Source organism: Physeter macrocephalus, chromosome 14 (genome assembly GCF_002837175.3).
Source record: "Physeter macrocephalus isolate SW-GA chromosome 14, ASM283717v5, whole genome shotgun sequence".
In the NCBI taxonomy this organism is placed as follows: domain Eukaryota; kingdom Metazoa; phylum Chordata; class Mammalia; order Artiodactyla; family Physeteridae; genus Physeter; species Physeter macrocephalus.
Genome location: NC_041227.1, coordinates 68,681,767 through 68,702,803, shown reverse-complemented (window position 1 = coordinate 68,702,803; position 21,037 = coordinate 68,681,767). Strand labels below are relative to the sequence as shown.

At 38.7% G+C, this 21,037-nt stretch overlaps 1 protein-coding gene across 6 annotated transcripts in view; it reads right to left on the bottom strand.

Annotated features, from left to right (window-relative positions):
• The window catches only part of TMEM248 (transmembrane protein 248), a 153,561-nt gene that overhangs the window by 43,158 nt on the left and 89,366 nt on the right, over positions 1-21,037 (bottom strand). For 3 of the 6 annotated variants that reach the window (XM_024134446.3, XM_024134478.3, XM_028500090.2), the window contains one exon: positions 18,033-18,289. In XM_024134446.3, the coding sequence (XP_023990214.2) occupies positions 18,033-18,289 (257 nt within the window). Of the gene's footprint in view, positions 1-12,791; positions 15,095-15,379; positions 16,458-18,032; positions 18,290-21,037 lie in introns of those variants that run through there. The other 3 variants (XM_024114925.3, XM_024114977.3, XM_028500093.2) reach the window with 2 other exon arrangements.

Genomic DNA, 21,037 nt, shown 5'->3' with positions numbered 1-21,037 from the left:
CTGGTGGTCCAGTGGCTAAGACTCTGTGCTCCCAATGCAGGGGGCATGGGTTCGATCCCTGGTCAGGGAACTAGATCCCACATGCCGCAACTAAGAGTTCGCATGCCGCAACTAAAGATCCTGCGTGCTGCAACTAAGACCTGGCGCAGCCAAATAAATAAATAAATATTTCAAAAGTAAAAATAAAAATTTTTGTGGGTATTAATTGTGTTGATGAAGGTTTAAGAAAAGTACCAAAATATAAAGGTAGAAGGCTATCCGCTACAGGACCCATCTGTCATTATGTGTAAAAATAGCTCTCTCGTTGTGGGTAGAAAAGACATTAGGAAGTGGAGGGTCAGTTGGGACATTTGAAACACTGACAAAAGGAAAAGAATTAGGTATAATTTGGTGGGCCTACCTTCCTGAGAATGAAAAGCCAGAAATGCACACGGATGGTTATGAGGAACACTGCGCCATATGCAAACCAAAGTGTATTTAGGAATATAGTCAATAACTATGTAATATCTTTGTATGGTGACAGAGGACAGCTAGCCTTACCGTGGTGATCATTTTGAAATGTACAGAAACATCGAATCACTATGTTGTGTACCAAGCACTAAAATAGTGTCATAGGTCAATTATACTTCAAAAACAAACTCATAGAAAAAGGGATCAGATTTGTGGCTACCAGAGGCAAAGGTTGGGGAAGGGGGATTAAGATGAAGGTGGTCAAAAGGTACAAACTTCCAGGTATAAGATAAATAAGTACTAGGGATATAATGCACAATATGATAAATATAATTAACACAGCTGGATGTTATATATGAATATTGAGAGTAAATCCTAAGAGTTCTCATCACAAGGAAAAAAAATCACTTTTTTCTATTTCTTTAATGCTGTATCTATACCAGATGATGGCTGTTTGCTAAACTTATTGTGGTATCATTTCGTGATGTGTGTACGTCAAATCATTATGCTGTACACCTTGAACTTATACAGCACCATATGTCAATTATAATTCAATAAAACTGGAAGAAGAAAACAAAGTCTATTTAGGAGGGACTACTCCGTTGATCTTACCCTGGGGGGACTCCACATTTTCGAGTTTCATGTTTATTTCCTAAATATACTAAAGTGATTAGCGCTCAATGGCTACCACATGTCTGAAGGTTGAAAGAGCACTGGCCCAAGATGAAAGAGCCCTGGGAGTATACGGAGCTGGGCTAGGCGTAGTTGGCCAGATGGAAATCACTTTGAATGAGGATTCAGACACACTGATGAAAAAGGCCTCGGAGCACACGTTGCCTCAAAGGCATCCTATTCCAGGAAGAAGGACAGGGGTGTGGGAGCTTCCCACAGTGGGAACAGCTGGCACATCAACACAGCTGGGTCGGTGTCAGGGCGACCCAGGCACAATGGCCAGGAATTCTCGTAGCAGAAGCCCAGGCTCTGCACTTACAGGAGACGCATCTCAGTGGATGGAATTTTTACTGGCAAATGCAACCTATCAGAGTGCCACGACTTTGGTCCCACAGCTGAGTGCTAACCATTTTTTCCCTAAAATCCAAGTCACAGGTATTGGACAGATTTAAAACTAGACCAGAGTGCTCCCTGCTGCAAACACCTGGGCCCTGTCGAGGGATTCCTCCGACTGGGAACCAATATCTGTCAAAGCACATGACCCAAGAAAAGGAGTTTGGTTATATCCTCAAAATGCTTGGAACCTGAAATAACAGAGACAAAGCCTCTAACCTATACTCCCATGAAAAATAATATACGGTACATGGGAAAAGGTAGATTTTGTTGGGAGGGGCAAAAAAATCAATGATAGATCGTCACGGATCAGGGAGGAAAAGAACAGTCAAGTATAAAAAAGTTTGTGCTGTTATTACTGGATGGAGCAGCTGTCTGTTTAAGTGAATACCAACCCCTCAAATGATTGCAAACATTGGGAATATGTGTGCACATTTGGACTCTCTACATGAACAGGTCCCCTGTTCCCAGGTGTTCTGTGCTCATACAGTGACAACCTTTGGCTGTGATACCTTTCCTTACATTAATAGCTGTTGCTATCTTGTACCCTTTTCCTGAGATAAACTCTAGATTTGTAAGCATTGCCATTTTGAGTGCTGTCATTTTGGGTCTTTAGCAATTCAAACCTGTTAAACTACCACCGTTGGGGCAGTTTTCCTGCACTAAAAATCGCAGTCTCCTGATGGGTTCGTATCCCCTCTTTGGTATCCCTAAACGCTAAAACCCGAATCTAGTCACCAGGAAACGATCAAACATATCCAGGATGAGGGACGTTCTGTAAAACATTGAGCCCACACTCTTCAAATATATCAGTGTCATGAAAAACAAAAAACAATCCTTTCACAATGTGTATGTATGTCGAATCATCCTGATATACACGTTAAACATCTTACAATTTTATGTGTCAATTACACCTCAATAAAGCTGGAAAAACAAACCCAAACAAATAAGGCTGCACAATTGTTAAAAGGAGACTAGAGACATGACTGCTAAATGAGTGATTAATCCTGCACAGGAAACTGGATTAAAAAAAAAATCTATTAAAGACATTATTTGGAGAATTTGGAGTTGGTCTGTTTATTGCCTCAAGGTTAAATTTCTGTTGTTATGTAAAAGGCTGTCCTTATTCTTAGGAGATATGTATCTAATGTATTTAGGGATATTAAATTATTATACCTGCACCTAACTCTCAAATACTGTAGCCAGAGAGTGATTACATGTGCATGGTGGGGGGACGGGCAGCGGGGGAGAAAGAAAGAGGAAAAGAGAGAGGGAGATAGGGAGAGAGGGAGGGAGGGAGGGAGAGAGAGAGGAGCGCGCGCAAATGCGGCAAAATGTTAAGGATTGAATCGAGGAGAAGGGCATGTAGGTTGTTTATTATAGTATTCTTGCAATATTTCTGTAGATTTGACACATTTCAAAATAAAAAATTTAGGAGGAAAAATAACAATTACTGTACTACATTAGGCCAGAGGTCAACAAACTTTTTAGCAAAAAATATTTTAGGCTTTACGGGCCATGGGGTCTCTCTTGTAACTATTCATCTCTGCCATGCAGCATGAAAGCAACAGAATGAATGGGAGTGGCTGTGTTCTAATAAAACTTTATTTACAAAAGCAGGTGGTGGGCCAGATTTGGCTGCCGGCCATATTTTCTGACCCCTGCTTTAGGCTGTGAGAAACTCAAGGCTGCATCCCATGGTCGACCGGAAATTCATGGCTGAAAGTGACAAATTCTCTTAAAACATGAATCAAATATTACAGCTTGAAATGCTGTAATCCTAATTGCCTAATAACTAAGAACCTTTCAGCCATGTCCTACTTAAAAAATTCTCTCCTCTTCAACTTTTCTCCAATAAAAACTCTTCAAATCTCATTATCTTCCTGAAGCCCAAGGTCTAAAGCACCAATGCCTACCATCCTCTCCCTTCTCAGTTCTCTGGGGAGAGTTGGTATAAAATGGTGCTTTGAAGTGGGAACTCTGTGCGGGTGTAAAACGGGGTGGCTGCTATGAAAAACAGTACGGTAGTTCCAAAGAATTAAAAAGAGACCCACCATATGATCCAGCACTTCTGGGTATACATATTAAAAAAACAGAATCAGGATATTGAAGAGATATCTGCACTGCCGTGTTCACTGCAGCGCTATTCACAATCGCTGAGACGTGGAAACAACCTAAATGTCCACCGACAAATGAATGAATAAAGAAAATGTGTATACAAACGATGGAATGCTACTCAGCCTTAAAAAAATAAGGAAATTCTGTGCAAGCTATTATATATAAAACGGATAGACTACAAGGTCCTACTATATAGCCCAGGGAACTATATTCAATATCCTGTGATAAACCATAATGGAAAAGAATATGAAAAAGAATGTATATATATATATGTATAACTGAATCGCTTTGCTGTATAGTAGAAATTGACACAACATTGTAAATCAACTATACTTCAATAAAATAAATTAAAAATAAAAAAGATTTTTTTTAAAAAAAGGGAAGTTCTGCAATATCGGACATGGATGGACCTTAAGGACATTATGCTAAATGAAATAAGCCAGACACAAAAAGACATGTACTGCCTGATTCTACCCCCAGGTGGTACCTAAAAGAGCCAAATTCATAAAATCAAAGATGGGAAATGGAGGTTACAGGGGCTGGGGAAATGGGAGATAGGGAGTTATTCATCAATAGGCATAAAGTTTCAGTTAAGCAAGATGAAGAGTAAGCTCCAGAGATCTGCTGTGCAACACTACCTAGAGTCAACAATCACGTACAAAATTTAACAAAATATTGTTCGGAGGATAAATCTCACGTTAAAAGGATAGATCTCACGTTAAGTGTTGTTACCACAATAAAAAGTAAAAAAAAAAAAACAAACTAAAAAGAGTGGGGCTTTGGAGCTAGAGGGCTGGATTTGAATCCTGGCTTCCCACTTCAGCTCTGTGATGTTGGGCAAGACATTCACATCTCTGTGCCTCAGGGTAATAGTAATACTTCCCCGCAGGGGACCTGAGAAGATTAAATGTATTGTTCTAGGTGAAGCACTTAGCACAGTGCCTAGCACCGTATTAAGCACTAATTAAGGCTACCTATTATTTTTCCCCGCTAGACTAGGTTTATTAGACACATTCAAGAAGTAATACATTTTACAGGCTTGCTTAAGGGTACCTTGTATATAACAGCTGAATACATGTGAGATGCTATAATTACTCCACTGGACAGTTAAATCCACATTTTGCTGCTTTGTCACTTTTTAAGTCTTGACCTATTTGACTTTTCATATTTTTACAGCTTCCTATTTCTACTGGATTGTAAATAGGCTGAAGGCAAAGTCCAGGACATGTGCCTTTTTACAGTCCCACCAGCACTGTTCTATATATGTAGCCTGGACTCCACCTATATTTAGGGCAGAGAATTAATATGGTTTAAAGGAAGACCCTTCCACAGACTACCTCGTCCAGCCCCCTGCTGACTGATTCACTTAAACACACAGAAAGGGCTCGTTTCAGAATGAGTCACTCTTATTTACAAAGTACTAAGAGAAAGTTTCCACTTGAAATAGTGACCGTGTGCATCACCCCCTCACTTTCCAAATCAGGAGAAAATGACCAGACTCCTCCGGCATCCCGCCTGTCCACCACCCAGAGCAGATGCCACCAGAATTTCAGGTTATTTCTGACTCAGACTCTTCTTAGTGCTTAGAGGAGATTCCTCTATATTTAAGAATGCTTACCAGTCTTCTGGCTGCCACTCCAAATCCAAGAAACTAGATTTCTTTCAGCTTCATTGACTTTTTATTAAGGGAACAAGCAATTTTCTTCTGGCAGGAAAACCATGCAGCAGGTGCGTACTTCTGTAGAGGAAATTTAAACCAGATACCTATCCCTGCAGACAACTCATTATTCTTTTAAAGAGGGGCAGGCCTCAGAACCTTCCAAGAGTGTGATGCCACCCCTAGAGGTGGCATTCTGTATTGGCAACCACCGAGAGGTTGCCTGGGAAACCCTGTTCAGAGACAGCTGTGTCACTTTTAAAACAAACTTCTCCCTTTAAGAGCTAACGTGTAGTATTACAATTCTGTGTCATGCAGTGGTTTGGAGCTTTTGTTTTTATACTCTGAGAATAATTTTTTCCGGTTTTCTGATGACTAAACAACCATGGTATTGTATAAAGTTAGGAAAACTTAGAAAACATTGAAAAGGAAAATTAAAACCATCTGTAATCCCCTAACCCAATGGTAACTACTGAGGAGATTTTGCTGTATTTCTTTTTTTTCTCTAGCATTGCTTGGGATTTTAAAACAAATTTGGAACTATGCTTAATATTATGCAAGGATAGCTATCTTCATAATTATTCTTTAATTAAAACATTCCCCTCTATACACTTTAAACACTGAATTTTTTAACTTCTGTACTTAATATTTTTATATAAATTTTTGTTTTTTAAATTATTTTCTCAGCATAGCTTTATAGAAATAGGATTATTGTGCCAGAAAAGTAAAAAGATTTTTAAGGCTCTTGACACGCAGCCCTGATCTGCTCTCGGCAAATGTTATAATTCGTGCTTTCATCAATGAGGTACGTTTCTCTGGACATTCATAGTCATAAAATGCTATATTTGCCATAAGATGTTCACCTTTGCCAATTTGACAAGAAAAACATTAATTTTGTTATTGGATTATTTTCTATTTCTTTGATTATTAATGAGGTTGAATATTTTTCATCTGTTGTCCGTTTTTAATTCTAAATGGTGAATTGTTCATGTCCTTTGTTGTATTTTTAAATGTTTGAATTTTCTTATTTGAAAAAGTACTTAATTTTTTTTTCATATTTGTATTGGTAATTTGTCTTTCTTTTTCTCCCCCAGCTTCATGGTGATATAATTGACATATCACATTGTGTAAGTTTAAGGTGTACAACATGATGATTTGATACAGTATTAATATTGTGAAATGATTACCACAATACAGTTAGTTAACACATCCATCACTTCACATAATGACCCTTATTTTTTTGGTGAGAATATTTAAGATCTACTCTCTCAGCAACTTTCAAGTATACAATACAGCATTGTTAACTATAATCACTAAGCTGTACGTTAGATCCTCAGAACTTATTCATCTTATAACTGGAAGTTTGTACCCTTTGACTGACATCTCTCCATTTCCCCCAGCTCTCAGCATCTGGCAACCACTGACTCTTTCTATGAATTCAGCTGTTTTAGATTCAAATATAAGTGAGATCATACAGTATCTGTCTTTCTGTCTGACTTATTTCACTTAGTATAATACCCTCAAGGTTCATCCATGTTGTTGAAAATGACAGGATTTCCTTTTAAAAAAAAAATAAATTATTTATGTGGCTGTGCCGGTCTTAGTTGAGGCCCGCAGGATCTAGTTCCCTGACCAGAGATCGAACCTGGGCCCCTTGCATTGGGAACGCGAGTCTAAACCACTGCACGGCCAGGGAAGTCCCAGGATTTCCTTTTTATAGCCAAATAATATTCCACTGTGTACATGTGCCACATTTTCTTTATCCATTGATCCTTTGTTGGTCATTTACCTTGTTTCCATGTATTGGCTATTGTGAATAATGCTGCAATGAACACAGGAGTACAGGTATCTCTTCAAGATGCTAATTTCATTTCCTTCACATCTATATCCAGAAGTGGAATTGCTGGATCATAAAGTAGTTGTATTTTTAATTCTTTGAGGAACCCCATACTATTTTCCATGGTGACTGAACCAATTTACATTCCCTCCAGCAGTGCACAAGGTTCCCTTTTCTGCACATACTTGCTAACACTTATTTGTCTTTTTAATAACAGTCATTCTAACAGGTATGGGGTGAAAGCTCATTATGGTTTTGACTTGCATTTCCCCAATGATTAATGATGTTGAGTACCGTTATGTATCTTTTGGCCATTTGTATGTCCGCTTCTGAAAAATGTCTATTCAGGTTCTCTGACCATTTTTGTTGTTGTTGTTGAATTGTTTGGTTCTTTTTTTTTTTGCAATTGAGTTGTATGAACTTTTTATGTATTTTGGATATTAACTCTTTATCAGATATATGATTTACAAATATTTTCTCCTATTCCATAGGTTGCTTTTAATTTTCTTGATGGTTTCCTTTGCTGTGTACACACTTCTTCATCTGAGGTAGTCCCTCTTGTTTATTTTTGCTTTTGTTGCCTTTGCTTTTGGTGCCAAATTCAAAAAATCATCACCAAGACCAATGTCAAAAATCTTACCCCTATGTTTTCCTCTGGGAGTTTTATGGTTTCAGTGCTAAGTTCTTTCCCCATTGAACGGCCTTGTATATATCTTCTTTGGTTAAGTTTCTTTTCAAGACTTTTGCCCATTTTCTAACTGAATTCTTTTTAAACTGTTGAGTTCAGAGTGTTCTTTATATATTTACCATGGATATTAGTTATTTGTTGAATATGCAATTTGCAAATATTTTTCTTTCAGTCTCTAGCTAGTCCTTTAATTCTATTAACAGGGTCTTTCATACAGCAAAAGTTTTAAATTTTGATTAAGTTTTATCAATTTTTTTCTTTTATGGATTATGATTCTCTTGGCCTCGCCCTAAAGTTCCAAAGATTTTCTTCTAAAAGTATTATAGAAATTATAACATATATTTAGGTGGAAGTTCTTTTTTTTTTTGCCGATGGATGTCCAATTGCTACAGCACCATTTGCTGAAAGTCTATCCTTCTTCCATTTAATTGTTCTTACACCTCTGTCAAATATCAGTTGGAAAAAATCAATTGGTCATACTTGTATGTGTCCATTTTGTGTTCTTTATTCTTTTCCAGTGATCTATGTGTCTATCCACTACTATTGTACTGTCTAGATTACTATAAATATATAGCAAATCTTAAAATTGGAAAGAGTGATTCCTCCCACTTTATTCTTCTTTTTCAATTTCTTTTAGCTGTTCTAGTTCATTTGCTGTTTCATTTGAATTTTAGAATAAGCACATCTATATCTATAAAACATTTTTGCTAGAATTTGATAGGAATTACATTAAACCTATAGAAGTTTGGGGAGAATTGCTATCTTTACTATGCTGAGTATTCCAATCTATGAACACAGTATGTCTCTCCATTTATTTAGCTCTTTTTTGATTTCTTCATCAGCATTTTGCAGTTTTCAGCACTGATGTTCAGAACATGTATTATTATATTTATACCTTAATACATTGTTTTTTGAACATTTATAAATAGTAGTGTATTTTATACTTGATTCTACCTGTTCACTGCTGGCATATATACATATATTTTTTGTATCTGCATAACTTAATTTTTATTTAAGCAAAAGAAATCAACTTTTAGCATCCACTTTCACTGCAAAGTGCCTATTTACCTTCCATTTATGTTTGTATTCTTTGCTAACATACTTCTTTTTTTAGCAAATATTTATTCCTATAAATATCTTAGCAAAATCACCAGGGGAACTTTAAGAAAACAAAAGGAAAGCTGCTAAAATTATGCTCAGTGCATTTTCCTTAAAGCACATCAACTTTTAGTATCCTGAAGTCAAGACAGAAATCTTAAAGTAAATGCCACAATTCAGCCTGGAGGATTTGTCCGAAAAAAATTTTAGATGCTAACAATGAGCTCCACAGCTGCCATTCTGATATTTTAAAGCTTTATGAAAAACACAACTCACCATAAAATTCATCCTTTTAAAGTGTACAATTCAATGTTTTGAGTATATTCACAAAGTTGTGGGAAACCCTTATCACTATCTAATTCCAGATCATTTTCATCACCCCTGAAAGAAACCTTGTACCTCTTAGCAGTCACTCCCATTCTCCCCTCTACCCAGCCCCTGACAACCTAATCTCCTTTCTGTCTCTATGAATTTGCCTATTCCGGACATTTCATATAAATGGAATCATACAATATGTGGTACTTTATGTCTGGCTTCTTTCCCTCACCATAATGTTTTCAAAGTTTATCAATGCTGTAGAATGTATTAGTATTTCATTCTTTTTTATGGCCGAATAGTATTCCATTGAATGGATATACCATTTTTGTTTATCCATTCATCACCTGACGGGCATTTAGCTTTTTTCTATGTGATTTTAGATTTTAAAAATTAAACTTTTTATTTTGAGATCATCATTGATTCACATGTAGGAGTAAGAAATAATAGATCCCTCCAATGGTAACGTCTTGCATAACTACGGTACAATACCACAACCAGGAAATTTACACTGCAACAATACACTGGTTTTTTACAGATTTCACCAGTTTTGCCTAATATTGTGGTTTAGCTCTAGGCAATTTTATCACGTGTACATTTATGTTATCACCCCTGCAGACAAGACACAGATTGATTCCACACCAAAGAATCCATTGTGCTGCTCTCTTATGATAACATTCAGCTCCCTTCTCACCCTATTCTGAATCCCTGTAAACCACTAATCTGTTCCCCATCTCTATAACTGTCATTTTAAATTATATATTTTAAAAATTATGTGTATAAATGGACTCATACAATATGTAACCCTCTGAGATTTTTTTTTTCCACTCAGTATATATCCTTTGAGATCCATCCAAGCAGTTTTATCGGTAGTTCATTCTTCTTATTACTGAATAGTGTTCCATTGTATGAATGTACCACACTTTGTTTAATCATTCATCTGTTGAAGGATATTTGGATTGTTTCCAGTTTGGAGTTAACATGAATAAAGGCGCGATAAGCGTTTGTGTATATGCCTTTGTGTGAATGTAAGTTTTCACTTCTCTGGGATAAAAGTCCAACAATGCAGTTGGTGGGTTGTATGATAATTACATGTTTGGTTTATAAGAAGTTAACTATTTTCCAGAGTAGTTTTACCATATTAGATTTCCATCAGGATTGTATGAGTGATTCACTTTCTCCATATCATTGTCAGCATTTCCTTCTAGGCACCATGGTTTCTAATGAGAAATCCAATGTCATGCAAGTCATTGCTCCATTATAGGTAATGTGTCCTTGCTAACTACTTTTAAGATTTGTTTGCCTTTAATTTGGAGAAGTTTGTGATGTGTCTTTGCATGGATTTCTTTGGGTTATCTTGTTAGCTGTTCACTCAGCTTCTTGAATCTATAGGTTTATGCCTTTGGACAAATTTGGTAAACTTTCAGACACTATTTAATATTTTTTTAGCCATAGACTTTTTCTTCTCTCCTTCTGGGACTCCGATGACAAGAATGCTAGATCTCTCATTATTGTCCCAGAGGCCCCCGAGGCTATCACTTTTTAATTTCAGTCTATTTTGTGTTTAGCAGATTGGGTGATTTCTATTGATCTCTCTTCAGTTCGCAAATTCGTTTCACTGTCATCTCCTCTCTGATATGCAGCCCATCAGTGAGGTTTTGGTTTTCTTAAAAATTTCAGTTGTTGTAGTTTTCAGTTCTAACATTTCCATTTTTTTAAAAAAAGATTTTATTTATCAGCCCATCAGTGAGGTTTTGGTTTTCTTAAAAATTTCAGTTGTTGTAGTTTTCAGTTCTAACATTTCCATTTTTTAAAAAAAAGATTTTATTTATTTATTTATTTATTTATTTGCACTGGGTCTTAGTTGAGGCAGGCAGCCTCCTTAGTTGCGGCTCCAGGGCTCTTAGTTGTGGCTTGCCGGCTCTTTAGTTGCGGCACGCAGGCTCCTTAGTTGTGGCATGTGAACTGTTAGTTGCGGCATGCATGTGGGATCTAGTTCCCCGACCAGGGATATAACCCAGGCCCCCTGTACTGGGAGCACGGAGTCTTATCCACTGTGCCACCAGGGAAGTCCCCTTATTTCTTCCTTGTATCTTTGTTTTGCTGGGACTTTCTCATTTGTTTCTTTCCTTCCCCAGTCCTGGATTCAGGCTTTTCTCCAAGGAGCATGCTGAATCAGGGGTGGCCGAGACGTTTGTCCTCACCACCAACCCCCTCCCAAATGGCCAGCTAGCTAACAGCCAGATGCACCTTCATGCCCTGGCCCAAGACACCACAGGCATGCACACCCAGCCCCAACCATTCCTGAGTGCCCAGGTCTCGGCTAGAGTGTCCACAGGGTGGGAGCAGGGAGACCAAGAACCTAGCCTGGGGTTTGAGGAGAGGGAGACAGGACGGTGCATGAGTTGGACTCCAAGCCCCCATTAGGCTCCACTGTCCCATCAGGCTTCAGTTGAAAGCATAAATTCAAAGATAAAATTAAGAATTCCAAAATGGCAAAGATAGAGCATTAAAGTCCAAGTGCAGGGAACTTCTGGGCACAAGCCCTGTGTATGTTTATTCTTTTGTTTCTCACTCAATTTTGTAATTTTGTTTCATATAAATGCTAAAAGCTCTTGTTACTTATAGGTGATTTATATTTGTTTCTATTGTGAATAAAATTTTCCCATTATAATTTGCTAACTGGCTAGTAATGAGAATATAGAAAAGTCATGTTTTAGTTACTTTTGATGGCTATTTTAGTATTTCTTATCTCACCACTTTAGTAAAATTTAATAAAGTTTCAGTATCAGTTCTTAGGTTTTCTACATATAAAAGTCATGTACAAGTAACAGCGATCACTTGAGCACTTAGCATTGCTAGGTACTGTTCTAAGTCATTTAATCCTCACAACCCTTTGAAGCAGGTACCATTATTACCCCCATTTCACAGATGAGGAATGTGAAACATGAGAGGCTTGCCCACGGCCAAAGAGCTAATAAGTAAGTGGCAGAGTCTAAATTCAAAACCAAATCCAAGCCTTTTAGCTGGAGTCCATGTCCTCAAACACCATGCTATAATAAATGTATATTGATTAGATTAACCCCCTTTATTTCTTTCTGAAGACTGAGTGCCTTGGGTAAAACTGTCAGAAAAAGGCTAATTGTAGTGACAGCAAACATCCTTCTCTTGTTCTTAATTTTAATTAATTTAATGCCTGTTTCATTTTTAAGTATGATAATGATGGTTGTGGCTTAAAGGGGAAATCTTTATAACATGAGAATATTAATAATGTATATTTTCCTAAGATGAAGAACCAAGAATTAACCTATTTGGAAGAAGAATGGATCATGAAACTTTATTGATAAGGACTTCTGTTCCAAAAGTTTATTCTAATCACATTTATAGTACATAAAATATCAATACTTTCTTGTTGAGAAAACAGAAACTCTGGCCATAGTACTGATGCTGACAAGAGAAATATGAGTCCAAATATGAAGAACTCAACCAATATGAGATATATACAAAAAAACCGGTTCAACAATTTACTTTAAACATAGGTTAAGAAGTCAAAAGAAGACAGCTTTTTGGGGAGGCTGATATGCATTTTATTTAACAAACATAATGTATAACGACTAAAAGAACGGTATATTCCCAGGAGAATTAAGAGTGTGTATACCTGGATTAGCACCTAGAAAGTACACAGAAAAGAAAAAAGAGGAAAGCTTTCTACGAAGACCATCTGGGCCCAGGTTTCTATGAACAGATTCTCCCCGTATTTGATGGTAACTCATTACATTCCAAGTCCGCTTGGCTATCAGCTGACTCAGCTAACTGCTTCATGTCTTCAGTGCTTTAGGACAATAGATGCGTCAACGTGATGGATTTTATACGTTAATTTAAGTAAAGGGTAAAAAGTTTTATGCCCACCCCAATCTTATTCCCAAACTACTGCACTACAGATTTGTGGTACACCACTAGAAAGATATTGGAAAAGCAAAGGAAGCTTTCTTAACTGCTTGTGTGATGTGATGTTGTTCAAAAATGGTGCCCTGGAAATTACAATTTCACAGGTACACTGAGAATCTGTAGAAATCACTGAATGCAAGGAGGATCATAATGGTGTATTTAGGTTATGAAAGGTTCCATTAGGGTTAGAAAAGGTTCCACGCTGCCAGGGGCTGTAAAGCCTCGCTAAATAAGCCATCAGTTCACGTTATACTGTGCATTTAGTGCAATATTCTTTGGTTACATCATGTTACCCACCAGGAGGAAAACTCCTTTGCTTACAAAGTAGATTAGTAGTTCCTAACTGGGGGCAATTCTGTCCCCCAGGAGACATTTGGCAATGTCTGGAGATGATTTTTCACAACTGGGGGGTTGCTACTAGCATCTAGTGGGTGCAGAGGCCAGGGACGCCGCTACAATGCATGGGGCGGCACTCAAACAAAAAGTCCCCAGGCTCCAAATAGTACTGAGGTTGAGAAACCCTGAAAGAGGCTTATATGATGTGTGTCTGGGTTGTCCATAAAATCAAAATTACACCATGGAGGCAGAAAGGCCCCCCTGCACTTTAAAGCTCATGGGATTCCCCATCAGCTCTCATCTGCAGAGACCTATTCAGTCCTGTCTTCTGACCCAGACCCGGGGCCACCTCCCTTACCAAAAGCTCAGTAAATATTTGCTGAATGAAAAGAGGAAAGAGGTGCTGAAAGCATGGTTCAGCCTTCAATTGACAAGTTACTTCAGTAACTTTATATGACCTAAAAAGTATCCTCAACCTCAACAGTGTCACATTCTCTGACTGTACAGAACCTCAAAGTTAGGGCTAACACGTTGTAACGATGGAGTTAACATTTTAGGGGAGTATGTCTAAATACTTCTAGATTCATTTTAGTGGGGCAAACCAAATAAAATGGTGTTAAAGGCAAACATTCAGTATACTTCATTTTAAACTAAAAAAAAAAAAAATAACACATGAAATGCCATGCACAGCACACACCATTCCTTTTTTTTACATATTTACAATTTTACATATTTACTTAGCAATATATCTTCTATCTTTACACTTATAAAATTATTTCAAACTGTAGAACAGTGGTACCGTTTTATTTTCTTAAACATACATTTTTGTAGCATTCATTTGTTTTATCCTTTAAAAGGCAATTATTTAACCAAATCCAAAACACGCTGAATGCCACAGAGAAAGCACATAGGAAAATCATGGAGAAAAAACAGATTTACAGACAACACTTTCAAACAAGTCTTAAATGAATCTATTCAGTGACTCAAATAAATAGTACTTTTTTTTACTAAGTCTCCCCAGACAGGAAAAACAAAATGAACAAACAATCCCCACAAACTGTACCTTTAAAAATGCTCTGATATTTATAAGCAATTAAGTTATACTCTAGACCCCAATCAGTGGACTGTAGTAAGGGCTGGCTATAATTTAGGCTCAAATAAATACTATCCATGTAAATTGTCATCATCCTGCATAAACTTGAGGTTGCAACGGTGGAGGAAGTTTATCATTTTCAACATTTTCAGAGTCAATAGAAGCTAAAGACTGATTTGGGGGCCTAATTTCAAGCGGGTATTTCTCAACAATGTCTTGAACCTCTTTTGCGATTCCATCCGTCCAATCTATAAGGTCTTTCTCAAGCTTCTTGGCTTCATTCATAATCCTTTCCTGCCGTTCATTCAATTGAGACAGGAGATCCAAATTCTTATACATCTGCTTAACACCTAAGCAAGCATCAGGAGACCAATTCTCAGATTCCTGCTTCCTGGGAGAAGTCTGGCCAGACATGTATCGATCAAAATCTTCCTGACTTAAATTCAAAGATTGAGCGTCTAATTTCTCAATGAAAGCCACAGCACAACACTATAAATATAAAGAAGAGAATGTTATTTATTATAGTTGTATGAGGAAAGCTACAAATATTCAAATAGAATGTTAAAAATCCTTTTATTATGAAGAATTTAAAACAGAAGCAAAAGTTGACAAAATAATCTCATGAGCCTCCATGGACTTGAGTTTCAAAAATTACCAACTCATAGCCACTCATGTTGTTTCCTTTATACTCCCATCTGCAATAATACATTTCTTCCTTAAAAAAAAATTAAATCTAATTGTCATCTTCATCGAGTCTGTCAGTTGACAAAATAATCTCATGAGCCTCCATGGACTTGAGTTTCAAAAATTACCAACTCATAGCCACTCATGTTGTTTCCTTTATACTCCCATCTGCAATAATACATTTCTTCCTTAAAAAAAAATTAAATCTAATTGTCATCTTCATCGAGTCAGAAATTCCGTCCTCTCCTTGGGTTGTTCGCAGGTCCCAGGGTCTTGTACAGAGTGAAATATTTGAAGAGGCACCTTCAGTATTTGTTCTGCAGTGGTTATCACAGAGTTTCCTGGGTGGTTGCTTGAGGTCAGAGGCTCTCTGCTTCCCTGCCATGCTGCAGGGCAGAGGAATCCCTGCTGTGGCCGGGAGCTCCAGGGCCAAGGATCTGGAGGCCATGCCCCGTAAGGCCCTTCGTTTCTGAGGCCGCGCCAGCTCCACAAGGCCCTCCCAGTGCACGGCCAGCCACTGAGTACGTCCTCAGGTACCGGTGTGGCACACAGATCTCTGGTTCTCAAAGAGATATGTTAACATCAAACGGTTAAAAGAATAAGCTTAGAAATCAGACAGCCTGAGTGAATTGCCACCTCTGTCACTTTGACAGCCCAGAGTTGTGTGACCCTAGAAAAGTTACCTTAGCTCTCTGTGGTTTCTGCATCTTTAAAATGGGGGAAATACTACCCAGATTTATTGTGAGAATTAAATAACATAACACATGTAACATGCTTAGCTCATAGGTCTATAGTAAGCAATGAATAAATGGTAGCAATTATTAGTACAACAAATGCAAATGTTGAGTGACACAGACATGGTAGTTATACTTTCTTGTATTAATTAAATTTTTCTACAAGGAGCACATGCCATTTTCACACTTTTTTTAAAAAAGCTATTTTCATAAGAAAAACATGCACTATAAACAGGAGAAAATAGGCAGCTCTCAGAATTTCTTCTGAGAAACTCATTCATGGGATCTTACCTTATTATTCATAAAAAAGCGAATCACCTCCTTAAAGAATATTTAGCAAATCTATTTCAACAGACTCATCTGATGAGAATGTGCCCATCTGACCCTTCCCCATGGGCTCACACTGTGTGTGTGGAATCGCTGCAGCCCGTTATCTGGAAAGAGGAGGCATCTAAGACGATTCTAACATTCCTGGCTTAGGGGAGTAGATGTGCGGTACTGCCACTAATGGAGATAGTGTATATTGGAAAAGAAAGAAACATTTGATGGGAAAGCAGTTTCAGTTTTGAACAAATTAAATCTGAGGCACGATAAACAGCTGGGAGTGGAGCTCAGTTGAGGTCAAAACAGGTGACCTGCAGGTCCTCACTGTACAGGTGACCGGCAGAATTACAACCAGAGGAGACAGTCTAGGGAGAGAGATGCACAGAGGACAGAACCCCAGGGAATAACACATTCGAGGGGAAGTGGAGGACACGAGGCCTAAGAAAAGCCCAGGAAGATGCAGTGGAATTGTGGAAGCCAAGGCACATGAGAAGTTCCAGAAGGAAGGGGTCATAAGGAGTGTTAAAGAAGTGAAGTGAAACTGAGAATTCCCATGGGATTTGGCAACTGGCAGACTTTTTACTTTTGCCACAGCAGTTTCATTGCGGCAGTGGGAGTAGAAGCCAGACTCTGAGTCAGGCAAGAAAAGGATGAAGAAAGAAGATGCAGACACAGTTAAGGTTGTAGGTCAGGAGGCTGGGAAGCTGCAGAGTGTAGGTGATTCAAGTACCCATCTTTTTTAGACAATTCACCAGAAATGCTTCCTTATGTAACCTGGCCTCCCCTGCCTACCTATCACCCTGTACAACTTCCAGCACAGGAAACAGAGAACATAGGGTGTCTCAAGGCTCAAATTCACTGGCTTGACAATAAATCTACTCTAAAGCAAACAAGCAGTAGTCCAGCGGTCAGTAAAAGGAAGTATTCTGCCTTATGACTTAGAAGTGCATACTTTTTTTTTTTTTTTTTTTTTTTTTTGTGGTATGCGGGCCTCTCTCTGTTGTGGCCTCTCCCGTTGCGGAGCACAGGCTCCGGACACGCAGGCCCAGCGGCCATGGCTCACGGGCCCAGCCGCTCCGCAGCATGTGGGATCCTCCCAGACCGGGGCGCGAACCCGGTTCCCCTGCATCGGCAGGCGGACGCGCAACCACTGCGCCACCAGGGAAGCCCCAGAAGTGCATACTTTACTACTGTTCTGCCTAGAGTTTAATCAGCACTGTAGAAAAACAATAGCTGAAAATCATTTCACATCCTCTAACCTGATGCTTTCTTAAAATATCTCAGTATTCAGTTTTAAGATGTAACTTGTAAAAATAAAACAAAAAATATTGTCTTTTAATAAAGGAATCAGTCCAAGATCTGACTTACTCATGGTTGAAACAACCAACTAAGTGAATGGCTCTTACACCCAGGAGCCCAGAAGCAAATGCCCAGCAGCAGCAGAGACTCCTCAATGTGGCCGTCATGTGTCCTGTAGGGGAACCACAATGGCCAAGTCCCAGGAGGTGGCATGTGTGCATGGCCTGGTCACATGTGCTCTGTGACACCAAGCAAGCATCCTCAGCCATGCTGACCCCTCAACTCAGGAGCACTAATGTGTCACAGACCTGTGAGTGACCTGTCACATCCTTAAAATAAATACCTTCTTGGTTCTTCTCAGCAACACCAAGAAATCAAATACTCACCAGGTTGGTGAAATAGTAGCCATCCTCTCCAGTCATCAATCGGCTTGGGTTGCAGAAGCGGGTGATATACTGGATATTGGACTGAAGGCGTGGGGGGTTGCCCTTCAAAACAATGTAGATGAGAGTGGGTAAGAAGTCATCAGCTGAAGCTGGCTCGTTCTTGGTGATCTTGATGGCATTGAAGATGTGTTTGCTGCACTTGGTGATGCAGGCCAACTTATCCCGGGGCACACGCTTCGAATCCATTTCAATGATATCTGTAAAGGAGAAAAGATGCTGCTTCCAGTGAGAAAGTCATTACATCAAAGAGGCATTAGGATAATCATATTTTATCTAGTAAGTTACAGAGGTACCCTCGCTAACCCCTTCTCCACCAGTTAACTTAGTGTATGAAAAACTTAGACTGTAACAACAGTAGATACTAGCTCACACTTAGGGAACACATGACGATGAGCCAGGCCCTACTCACTGTGCTCTACAAGCCTATTTCTCTCCATCCCCAGATTATGCATGTGCACTATTATTATTAAGGGAACTGAGGTTCAGTGATTTGCCCAAGATCATACAATAAAAAGGGACAGAGGGGGGATTTGAAGCCAAGTCTATCTGACTCTAAAGCCCATTCTTTTAATCATGATGGTAAAGTGTTTATGAGCTCCACAGAGAAATAAGCAGAGTCTCTTTACTGTTTTTTTTCCTCTTAATACATTGTAAAACTCAGTTTAGAAGGCCTCATTTGCATAATGCTTTTTAGAAATGTGGCTATTATATTGATACAAGGCATCTCTGTACTGGATATCAAAGTGCAAGCAGCTGAAATCCATCACATGGAGGTCCATGGTGGCCAGTCCTCGCGGCATGTAAATCTCCACTAGCAACGAATATCTACAACACCTTTATGACACTTATAACCTGCTGATTAGCAGAGAGGATGAGCACGGGTATACATTTAACCTCATAAACAATATTTTATTTCTCTCAGAAAAAAATTATTTCACTGCCCTTAACTACCACTAAGTCCAACTGGTGGGCTCTTATAAGTTCATTCTTTGTCACAAAGACTAGGAGGCAATGAGGAATAATCATGTACAAACTCAGCACTATCAGAACAACACGAGGAGGGCAGGTGTGTGCCTTTGAGATGGACACATCTGTTGCAGTCTAGAACATCATGAAAGAAAAGAGCTGAGGCAGCTTAATTTGACACCAATTTCTTGCCATTAGCAGGAATATGTTTCAGATTTACGTGGGATGGTGGTACATGCCAAAGAGTTCTTTCTCCTCTTAGCTCTCATCCCTGAGGTCAGCTACCTGGGGAAACTCTCACAGGACCACCAGCCATGGAAGACTAATGTGTGTGGCGCAGGAACACTGGACAGTGCAGAGGCCTTACTGTAACTTATTAATATTTCTATTCCCCCACTTACCTATAGCGTGAATGATATAATTTTTGTTTGTTTTATTGTTTAGTTCCTTTAACCTTTTAATTCTGGGCTGTAATTATTGTTACTATGTCTCAGTCTATTTCTTTTTCTTTTCCTATTTAAATAGAACTTATTACCAAAAAGATCTGGGGAAATGTGTATTTTTTATACCATTTTCATCCTATTTAGCCTTCTGCCTTTTACTGTTGGTTTTCATTCTCTATTTCAAACATTTAACCATTTTCTCATTAATCTTTATTAAGTTTTAAAATGAATGAAATGTGAATTACAGGCATACATCATGTTATTGCGCTTCACAGATATTGTGTTTTTTTACAGATTGAAGGTTTGTGGCAACCTGCGTCAAGCAAGTCTCTCAGCACCATTTTTCCAACAACATTTGCTCATTTCATGTCTCTGTGTCACATTTTGGTAATTCTTGCATATTTCAAACCTTTTCATTACTATTATATTTGCTATCATGATCTGTGATCTTTGATGTTATCATAGTAATTGCTTTGGCATTTTTAGCAATATTTTTTAATTAAGGTTATATATATTGTTTTTTAAGACATAATGCTATTGCACACTGAACAGACTACAGTATAGTGTAAACATAACTTTTATATGCACTGGGAAACCAAAAAATTCGTGTGACTCACTTTATTGCGATACTTGCTTTACTGCAGTGGTTGGGAACCGAACCCGCAGTACCTCCGAGGCCTATCTGTACTTTTTATCTGGATGCATGTGTAGCTGCCACTGCCAAGGAGCAGGGCCAGTAGTGTAAAAAGGAAGAGAACAGAAGGAAAAAGAAGGAGAATAAAGGGGAAAACCCAAGGGATTTCTCCCACACTCTTCATCTTGTAGTGAACACCACCCTTCCTAAGTATCCTTTAGTCTGAGAGAAGTTTCTTTGTTTTTGGATCGCCCACCCCACTGAGCAGTTCCATGATTTGCACTGCGCTAAAGTCTAAACTAGGAGACATGGAAAGAAAAGTAAACAAAACAGGAAACTCACCACTGTATTAGTTGTTCCTCTAGTAATGACCTTCCCTTCCCAATCTACCTGCTATTATTTATTTTCAGAGTCCTCAGATACTGCTTTGCACCTTCTGTTCAGGTTTTTTTTTTTTTTTAAAGAAGATGTTGGGGGTAGGAGTTTATTAATTAATTTATTATTTTTGCTGTGTTGGGTCTTCGTTTCTGTGCGAGGGCTTTCTCTAGTTGTGGCAAGCGGGAGCCACTCTTCATCGCGGTGCGCGGGCCTCTCACTATCGTGGCCTCTCTTGCTGCAGAGCACAGGCTCCAGACGCGCATGATCAGTAATTGTGTCTCACGGGCCTAGTTGCTCTGCGGCATGTGGGATCCTCCCAGACCAGGGCTCGAACCTGTGTCCCCTGCATTAGCAGGCAGACTCTCAACCACTGCGCCACCAGGGAAGCCCCCAGGGCTTTTAATTAGTAGGAAAGATAGGGTTGAGTGCGGGTACTCTATCTTAGCAGATGTCCAGGCTTATCTTTAATGGTTTTTTTTTTTTTTTTTTTTTTTTGCGGTACGCGGGCGTCTCACTGTTGTGGC